At 37.2% G+C, this 9,179-nt stretch overlaps 2 protein-coding genes across 14 annotated transcripts in view; one reads left to right on the forward strand and one right to left on the reverse strand.

Annotated features, from left to right (window-relative positions):
• The window catches only part of ralgapa1 (Ral GTPase activating protein catalytic subunit alpha 1), a 60,400-nt gene extending 59,367 nt beyond the window's left edge, over positions 1-1,033 (reverse strand). For 7 of the 11 annotated variants that reach the window (XM_067480698.1, XM_067480700.1, XM_067480699.1 and 4 more), the window contains exon 1: positions 632-1,033. In XM_067480698.1, the coding sequence (XP_067336799.1) occupies positions 632-737 (106 nt within the window). In that variant the 5' untranslated portion in view covers positions 738-1,033. The remainder of the gene's footprint in view (positions 1-631) is intronic. The other 4 variants (XM_067480709.1, XM_067480710.1, XM_067480708.1 and 1 more) reach the window with 3 other exon arrangements.
• Positions 1,034-1,247: 214 nt separating this feature from the next.
• brms1la (BRMS1 like transcriptional repressor a) lies at positions 1,248-6,720 on the forward strand. Of its 3 annotated transcripts, none has more exons than XM_067480725.1 (9): positions 1,248-1,386; positions 2,405-2,562; positions 3,370-3,460; positions 3,574-3,701; positions 4,235-4,314; positions 4,540-4,636; positions 4,788-4,877; positions 5,011-5,075; positions 5,180-6,720. In XM_067480725.1, the coding sequence occupies exons 2-9, from the start codon at positions 2,424-2,426 to the stop codon at positions 5,276-5,278; spliced, it is 789 nt and encodes a 262-aa protein (XP_067336826.1). In that variant the 5' UTR covers positions 1,248-1,386; positions 2,405-2,423; the 3' UTR covers positions 5,279-6,720. The 3 variants fall into 3 exon arrangements, with proteins under 3 accessions (XP_067336826.1, XP_067336825.1, XP_067336827.1); XM_067480724.1 differs by having other exon boundaries at positions 1,382-1,522; XM_067480726.1 differs by lacking the exon at positions 1,248-1,386 and adding an exon at positions 1,387-1,522 and having other exon boundaries at positions 2,451-2,562.
• The last annotated feature ends 2,459 nt before the right edge of the window (positions 6,721-9,179 follow it).

The raw sequence follows: 9,179 nt of genomic DNA on the forward strand, positions 1-9,179 counted from the left end.
AATGCCACTGCAAGTGTTTTCTTGTGTACATGTCTCTGTGATTATTATCAAGGTTTTGTGCACCACAGAGCACAGACAAGGAAGGGGCACACCCCTTTTCTCTGTTTAGCACACACACAAACACACAGAGGCCAAGTGCTCTCACAATAGAAACAGGAAGCTGAGCTACTGTACTGAACATAGACAGGAAATAGTAGAAGCTATTTCCCTCTCCAGTCAGTGTGTGTATGTCTATGTGTGACAGACAGATCCATCATTAATTCAAACCCCCCTATCATCCTCATTATCCCTCAATCTCATTTTATTTTAGACATCTTTCGCTTTTAGCCTTTTAGACGGCTTATTTACGCTCATCACACCCATCTGGAAAAGCAATAAACTTAAGATATAAAATAAGGGAAATTACAATAAAATACTTTGCAATGAACCACGGGTGCGCTGCCGAATTGATGAGTGAATGGTGGAAATCTGTTAGTCTTAAAGTTCATTATAAAGAGACCAGGGGTCTGTTTACACGAATGCCAACTTTGAATTTCGTGATTTCCGTAATGAGTTTGGTGTGGCATTCCCTGTATACAGACTGGCATATTAAAGCTGACATGCTAGCTGCTTCATAAGAATTTCAACTTACCTATAACAATTCTAAGATGCTTGAGCCTCGTCAATACATCCTTCTTTGGGTCCAACACTTTCTGTGTTGATTTTTTAACGTCCCCATGAGGCTTTTTGGAGAACATTCCTGAGGCAGGAGACACAAGAATGCGATGGTAGACAGCAAGGAGGAGCTAGCTGCGTAGCCAATTCAACAGCTTCAGCTAGCGCTAATCTTCAAACTATAACGAAATCCTGGGTCATTTATTACCGCTGCGTTGAGAATTAGCACCCTTCCGCAGAAGAACGGGGTATAACAAGGAGTAGTTTTTATAGGAGACGATCCATTCTGTTTAAACTAAGTCAAATATTTAAAACGTAGCGTAGCAAAGCATCCATCCATTGCGCCTCCCTTCCCCAACAGCCCGCAGCCCTGACAGTAAACCAGCTAGCTCCACTGTTCACTTAGAAAACATCATGGCGGTGGAGGGAGGAAGAAAAACAAAATAATTGATGCCAGAAAAATTCAACATCAACATAGTTCAAAAACAGGGGATATTTTGTAATGCAACAATTTTATAAAATTGCTACATACTCGTGACAAACGGCGTTTCCAAATTTAACGTTTAAGTTTCCGGTCCATTCTTTAAAGTTCTGCTCGTACTCGCCGCAGTGACCTGTCGTGCTGAATCCTGGGTAGAATAGTTTAGAGCTGGATGTCTGGCCATTCATTCTGTGAACATTGACGATACGGAAAACTACAGATCCCAATACTCATAAGAGCGCCTAAATGAGGTTTGTTTTTAGCTTAGCTGAGGTGGGCGAGTGTAATAATTGTGACCGAGGAAAAAAATAATTGCAAAAGTATTTTCTAAAAAAATACGTTTCGTTAAACATTTTGGCAAACGGTCAACATCATCTCATCTGTGAGGTACTCTTTCCATTTTTTAAAATAGGGTTTGTAACGAGTCGTGCTACTATTGCTTTATAATTAAATGTGCAGGCTTGCTAACTGGCTAAAGTATTGCTTGATGTGTTGACAATTTTATGTGTAGTAATTTTGAATATTTCAACAAGGGGAAACCGCTAGCTATCCTAATTAGTAAAATTCTTAACTTTTCATATTTTCATGAACTTTAAGCAATACTATAATGCTTCCTGGTATCAGGAGTTCAATTGTTTTAGGGGCACACGTTGACGTAACACCGTATTCCTCACATTTCAAGATAAATCAATTTTTCATATCGATTCTCCATTAAATCATATTCAGACGAAGAAAATATATGTATAAAACATTGTTCACTAGGATTATAATCTAACTGCCCGCTTTTGTAAACAACTATATGTATATAATACATAGTTACATTTAAAAAAAGTAAAGTATACAGACATCTTCTAAGACAAAGATTGTTCTCATGGACAAGTTATTTGTAATTATGTCTAATTGCTGTAAACGAATAAGGCACTTTAAAGGCCATCCCCACATGACGTGAAGAATGCACCAGGGAACAAGAGTTGTGAAAATCTATTTGTCCTGTGCGGTCATGTTTCATCCTGTTTTTAATTCAAAGTGTTAAGTGCTTATTATGTAAAGTTAGTTCTTATCTAGTACAGAGGGATGCAGTTACAATTATGCAAATGCAATAGCATAATTATTAAAACGTTGCACTGTGTCGATGTAAACTGTCAACATGCATTGAAACTTTCCAGGTTTTTTTTTAACCCTGTATGTGCTTAACATTGGAAAGAAATTGAATCAATTAATATTTTTGCCAATGGTAAACAATTATAAAATTGTTATTTTGTCTATCAGTCTAAATTGACTTTTTGCCATGCCGGTGCACCGTGATCGGGAGAAGAAGGAAAGCACAGCAGAGGAGATGGAGGTGGAAGAACTGGAGCATGAGGCATCCAGTTCAGAAGATGAGGATTCTGACACCTCCTCTGTCTCTGAGGATGGAGACAGCTCAGGTGAGAAACTCTGAAGCTGTAGCCCAACAATGTGCGCAACATTTCTAATAATATGGGTGCCTCAAAGAGAGTAAATATTGAGTGTCTGATTAAAAATCTTTGCAGCCAAAGGTTCGCATGAGTTCAGAGACCAGTCCAACATCTTGTGACCAAAGTAGACTAGAAGATGTTTTATGGTTCTTTAAAAAAAACTTTAAAATAACAAAGGCAATGGGGAAAAGATTACTGTAGGAAAAAACAAAGTCACAGGTGAAAAAATGAACCAGCAATAATAAATATTGTAAATGGAGAGTAAAAAAGCTGAAAACCAAAAAATGTTGTTATTGATTTTTAGGTATTGATTTAATACTTTCTGACTTTATATTTTAACTTTGAGATAGAAAGTCAGAAAGTATTTCTGCTAAAACCCACTTATTGTAAGCTGTAAATATCATGTAGTTGAGATCTCTTTAGAATTCACTGGAGAAAGCTGTTGCATTTTTTGTGAGATTTTAGATAAGGGCATTTACCTTTCCAGATATACCTTTGTAATTATTGACGTCGAGTGAACAGTTATTTTCTATTTTCATGTATAGATTAAGTGATTGTGATGTATACATGTGTGGATCAAATGCACTTAACATGTAAATTCCTGTCTTTTAGAGTGGAAACAGAAAGGCTTGTAATACCAGTGTAATTGATACATAATGTGTCCAAAAAGTCAAAATTTGCAATATGTGTACCAATGCTAGGTCTTACTACCTCATCAGTTTCTGAGCTGATTACTGCTGTGTGTGTGTCTGTGTGGGATACTTTCTGCCATTTCAGAAATGGATGAAGAAGACTGTGAGCGGAGGAGGATGGAGTGCCTGGATGAAATGTCCAACCTGGAGAAACAGTTCACTGATCTTAAAGACCAGTAAGGCTCATTGATTTTTGTTTAATCATTTTATTTTTAGTCGGAGTATGGAATATGGAGTCATTCATAAAAATGAATTGCAGTCATAGTTGTACACCTGTGTTTATGTTCAGGCTGTATCGTGAGCGTCTCAGTCAGGTGAACAGCAAGCTGGCAGAGGTTGAGGCTGGCCGGGCAGCAGAATATCTAGAGCCTCTGGCAGTTCTGCTGGAGAACATGCAGGTTCGCACCAAAGTGGCAGGTGAGTTTAACGCATGCACACAAACAGACATATAAAGACTTATCATGGAAAAATAGGGCTTTTCTAAAGAACTGATGCTTTAATCACTAAATGATTCATTTCAAAGCCTTATTTAACAGAGACTAGAGTATGACTAGAGAAATATAATTGTAAAAATTAACTACCATGTGCCACTTCCATAGCAGGAATATTACTGTCATATTGCAGCACTTTGAGCTACAGTACTGCTGAATCCAGAAAGCATTCTTACATATCTTTACAAAGTTTCATAATATCCATTATTATCATTGTAAACATTACTTGTCATGACTGCTACATTAACTGGTAGATAAGTAGAGGTGGAGATTGAAAGGTTCGTGTATAATAAGATTTATATACAGATCATTAAGCTGAACAAAATGTCCCTCGCAGCTTAAAAGGAACCAATAGTTTTGAACCTAAGGTGGTAACATTCACATGATACTGCAGAAGCCGTGGCCTCATTTGTCATCATTTATTGAAAATCGTTGACTGTCTCTCTATCCCTTTGTTAGGGATCTACAGAGAGTTGTGTCTGGAGTCTGTGAAAAACAAGTATCAGTGTGAGATCCAAGCGGCATGCCAGCACTGGGAGGTTGGACACACAGACATACACAAACATACATACTGTAAAAAGTGTAATTATCTTCTGTCTTACAACATAATGTTGATAAGCTAGTAAAGTTTCTTAGTTCCTTTTTTTAAGTCTATGGCTTATTTGATCCACGTAATTATTAGTAGGCTGTGTATGTAATTGGCTTCTTGTTCATGTTTAATGTGTGTGTTTTACATTGTAATGTGAATTTTGTGTTATGCACAGAGTGAAAAGTTGCTGCTGTTTGATACAGTGCAGAATGAACTGGAGGAGAAAATTAGAAGACTGGAGGAAGACAGACAAAGCATAGATATTACATCAGGTTGCATTCACAGCACACAGTCTTTATATGATCTTTGTTCATGCATGTGTAACAGACATGTGCATCAAATATTAATTATGGTAATAATACTAGTAATAACGCATCCTGCAAAAACATTGGAATCTTTATTCTGTCTGTGTTTTACTATCAGAGCTGTGGAATGATGAGTTGTCTGGGAGGAAAAAGAGGAGAGATGCTTTAAGTCCAGACAAGAAGAGAAGAAGACCGTCAGTGGTGTCTGATATCCTTTTATTTCTGGTAATATTATTTGTGCTTCCATTACTGAAACCTTCCAAATACTGGAATGCACTGACATGTCCAAATTTGAGCTCATGCCCGGTCCCTGTGTCAGCCCCATCTTTAACTCTGCTTACGACCATATATTGTCTATATGCTGCCTGATTTAGACATTCTGGAGGATTGGACAGCCATCAGAAAGGTGTGTGCAAGTGTGTCCACTAAAATACAGAGCTATGTCCTTGTTCCTAGATGACATCTGTATGTGCAGGCATTATCTAACAACCACGTATGCTGTTTTTCCAGGCTGTGGCTACACTGGGTCCCCACAGAGGAAAGGCTGACTCTGAAAGCTGTGTGTTCCCATTCAGACCAGACCGGAACAGGCCCATCCTTAACTGCTAAGGAACACAAGCATGCACTAACACACACAGACCTCAACAATTTATACACATATATATGACATACATAGTGGCAACTTTTGCAAGCATAAAACCAGTCAGTAAGCTCAACGTCAAGCCAACAGGCACACACAACCAAGACTCGTGTGTTTATATCCTATTTGAGAAAAAACAGGAACAAACCCTTTTTTTTTTTTGTTGTTGACATAACGTCTGGATAGATTTGTTTTGGTGGGGGTTTATCAGTGTTGGTTTCTCCTTACTCAGTTGATGTAAGTGAAGGTTTTACTATGAATAGACAGCCCTAAGGGTTCGCCAGTGGCTCAGTTGGTAGAGTGGCCACCTACCAACTATAGTGTCATAGGTTCGTGCCTGCTTTTCCTGACCACATGTTGAAGTGTGTGCAAGACACTAAACCCCCTTCCCCAGCTGTGCAGTGCAGGTCCCAAGGCCGATAGAAATTGGGGAGGGTTGTGTTAGGAAGGGTATCCGGCGTAAAAATTATCCACTTTGGCGACTCTGAACACAGAGTTCAGACTCTTTTCACAACTATATATAAGTTTTTAAAGGCTGATTTCTTCTGTAGCCTCTGAAATCCATTCCAATGTTCTTTTCTTTCGATTATAAGAATTTATCATTTAGAAATTTGTTTGCACCCCAAGTGATGTTTTCAGGGATAAAAACAACTGTTGCAACGTTTAAGTACAGTATTCCTGAATGCTGGAAACACATAGAATCGGGGTTTTTATTGACATTGGAGTTGTTAAGAGAATAAAAGAATAGAATAAACAGCCTTGTTTTCCAGTTTTTTTAATCTTTTAAAGATGTCTAATCCTCTTGCTGACACACAAATTTAAAGTGTTGAAACATGTTTTTAATCTATTTGAAAAGATTGAAACATGACTTAAATTGGATTTAAGTTGTGTTTTAACACTATATTTACATTTGTCCTGTGTCATCTTAATTTCTTTGAAATTTGGGTGTCACAGTTTGGTTAAATTCCGATTTTTACTTCTTTAATAAGCAGTGTATATAGCATCTTTCAATCATTCATTACAACAGGTACAGAATAATACATTATTAAAAACTAATGATAACAATGACAAGTGCTTGCATGCATGAAAGTGCCTGTTGAAGCACCCCGATGTTATCAGCTCTTGAAAATATGCAGCGCTCTGTTAATTTTTCCAAAAATGATCTTGTAAGAAGCACAAGTTAACCTCAAAGAACTTAGTATCTGCTAATCTGTGGATATGCTGACATGGATAAAAAGTGTGACCATAATGTAGCTTTGTGTTTGTACTGTGGCAGTGTCATTAGGCCTTCCAGTTGAACTTGTTTTTGAACGAGCTCACGCCCTCAGTACACTGTCTTCTAGAATCACTGAACAGGGGGATGGTATTTTTTCCATGTGTTTTACAAAATTAAAAGGCTGACACTGTTAAATCTTGAGTAATTTCAATTATTTTTCTAGTTCAAGAGGCTTTACAGTCATAAAAATGCTATTTTTATTGGCTGATACTGGAGTATTTATTTATTTTGTGCCCACTTATTTCATGGACATATAGGCTTCACATCATTTTGGTTAATACTGTATATAGTGAAATACTTTACATTTTTTGTATTTTTTATGGATCTTTAGAGTAATTTTGAATAGTTAAGTGGTGATCATATGACAGTTTGAGCAATATTTAGTTGTTTTACAGAGCATCCAGCACTCGACAGTGCCTACTTTTGGCCGCTGTAGCAAAATTAAGTAATCAAAATGCCAGACATTAGATTTCCACTGGATAGTTACATTTTGGATTATAATTAAACCTTTCTAAGCAGCATTTGTGAGCATTTGATTTGGTAAAACTGTTGGTGATGGCAAAAACTGATATTTCTAAAGTAAGACTAGAAGACAGTATTATAGCAATATTTGCATCTTTTTCTGTTTTCTCATAAAATTCCAATATTTGCTTTTCAATATATACCCCAATCCCAACATACAGTATTGTTCAAAATAAGAGCAGTACAATGTGACTAACCAGAATAATCCAGGTTTTCAGTATATTTTTTATTGCTACGTGACAAACAAGTTACCAGCAGGTGCAATAGATTCTCAGAAAACAAACAAGACCCAGCATTCATAATATTCACACTCTTAAGGCTGTGCAATTGGGCAATTAGGTGAAAGGGGTGTGTTCAAAAAAATAGCAATGTGGCATTCAATCACTGAGGTCATCAATTTAGTGAAAAAACAGGTGTGAAACAGGTGGCCCCTTTTTTAAGGATGAAGCCAGCACTTGTTGAACATGCATTTGAAAGCCTGAGGAAAATGGGTCGTTCAAGACATTGTTCAGAAGAACACAAACTTTGATTAATTAGTTGATTGGAGAGGGGAAAACCTATAAAGAGGTGCAAAAAATTCTAGGCTGTTGAGCTAAAATGATCTCCAATGCCTTAAAATGAAGAACAAAACCAGAGAGACGTGGAAGAAAATGAAAAACAACCATGAAATGGATCGAAGAATAACCAGAATGGCAAAGGCTCAGCCAATGATCAGCTCCAGGATGATCAAAGACAGTCTGGAGTTACCTGTAAGTACTGTGACAGTTAGAAGACGTCTGTGTGAAGCTAATCTATTTTCAAGAAACCCCCGCAAAGTCCCTCTGTTAAAAAAAAGGCATGTGCAGAAGAGGTTACAATTTGCCAAAGAACACATCAACTGGCCTAAAGAGAAATGGAGGAACATTTTGTGGACTGATGAGAGTAAAATTGTTCTTTTTGGGTCGAAGGGCCACAGACAGTTTGTGAGACGACCCCCAAACTCTGAATTCAAGCCACAGTACACAGTGAACACAGTGAAGCCTGGTGGTGCCAGCATCATGATATGGGTATGTTTCTCCTACTATGCTGTTGGGCCTGTTTATCGCATACCATGGATCAGTTTGCATATGTCAAAATACTTGAAGAGGTCATGTTGCCTTTTGCTGAAGAGGACATGCCCTTGAAATGGTTGTTTCAACAAGACAATGACCCCAAATACACTAGTAAACGAGCAAAGTCTTGGTTCCAAACCAACAAAATGAATGTTATGGAGTGGCCAGCCCAATCCCCGGACCTTAATGCACTCGAGAACTTGTGGGGTTATGTCAAAAATGCTGTTTCTGAAGCAAAACCAATAAATGTAAATGAATTGTGGAATGTTGTTAAAGAATCATGGAGTGGAATAAAGGCTGAGAGGTGCCACAAGTTGATTGACTCCATGCCACACAGATGTGAAGCGGTTTTAAAAACTGTGGTCATACAACTAAATATTAGTTTAGTGATTCACAGGATGCTTTTTGTACCTTTGTACAGAATAGTTTTGAGTTTGTACAGTCAACAGCAGACACTGCTATTAATTTGAACACACCCCTTTCAACTAATTGCCCAATTGCACAGCCTTAAGAGCATGAATATCATGAATGCTGGGTTTGTTTTCTGAGAATCTACTGCACCTGCTGGTAACTTGTTTGCCACGTAGCAATAAAAAATATACTAAAAACCTGGATTATTCAGGTTAGTCACATTGTACTGCTCTTATTTTGAACAATACTGTATAATTACAATTGTAATATATCTAAATAATGCAATGACATGAAAAAGATTTTAACTGAAAGCCAAATGTGTAAAAACAAAAATATTGACTCTTCACTTATTTAACACTTACACAATAAAAACACTATTTTTTTTTATGTTCCTTTTTTAAATAAGGTGATGGGAATGGGAAGTTAAAAGGTTTACGTTGATGTTCGTTTGTGTCAGATTTTTGTTAATGTGAACGGATGTTACAATTAAATGTTTCATAATTACTTTGTTGTGATGCAATATTTTAACCAACACACACTGAAAAGGAGTGTATTGATGTATATCATATC

Source organism: Channa argus, chromosome 16 (genome assembly GCF_033026475.1).
Source record: "Channa argus isolate prfri chromosome 16, Channa argus male v1.0, whole genome shotgun sequence".
In the NCBI taxonomy this organism is placed as follows: Eukaryota; Metazoa; Chordata; class Actinopteri; order Anabantiformes; family Channidae; genus Channa; species Channa argus.

Bases quoted from the DNA above. Each gene is read 5' to 3' on its own strand.
- brms1la (XM_067480725.1), top strand. From the start codon at position 2,424: ATGCCGGTGCACCGTGATCGGGAGAAGAAGGAAAGCACAGCAGAGGAG. The intron at 4,637-4,787 runs GTTGCATTCACA...TTTTACTATCAG, and splicing joins AAGCATAGATATTACATCAG to AGCTGTGGAATGATGAGTTG. The intron at 5,076-5,179 runs GTGTGTGCAAGT...CTGTTTTTCCAG, and splicing joins ATTGGACAGCCATCAGAAAG to GCTGTGGCTACACTGGGTCC.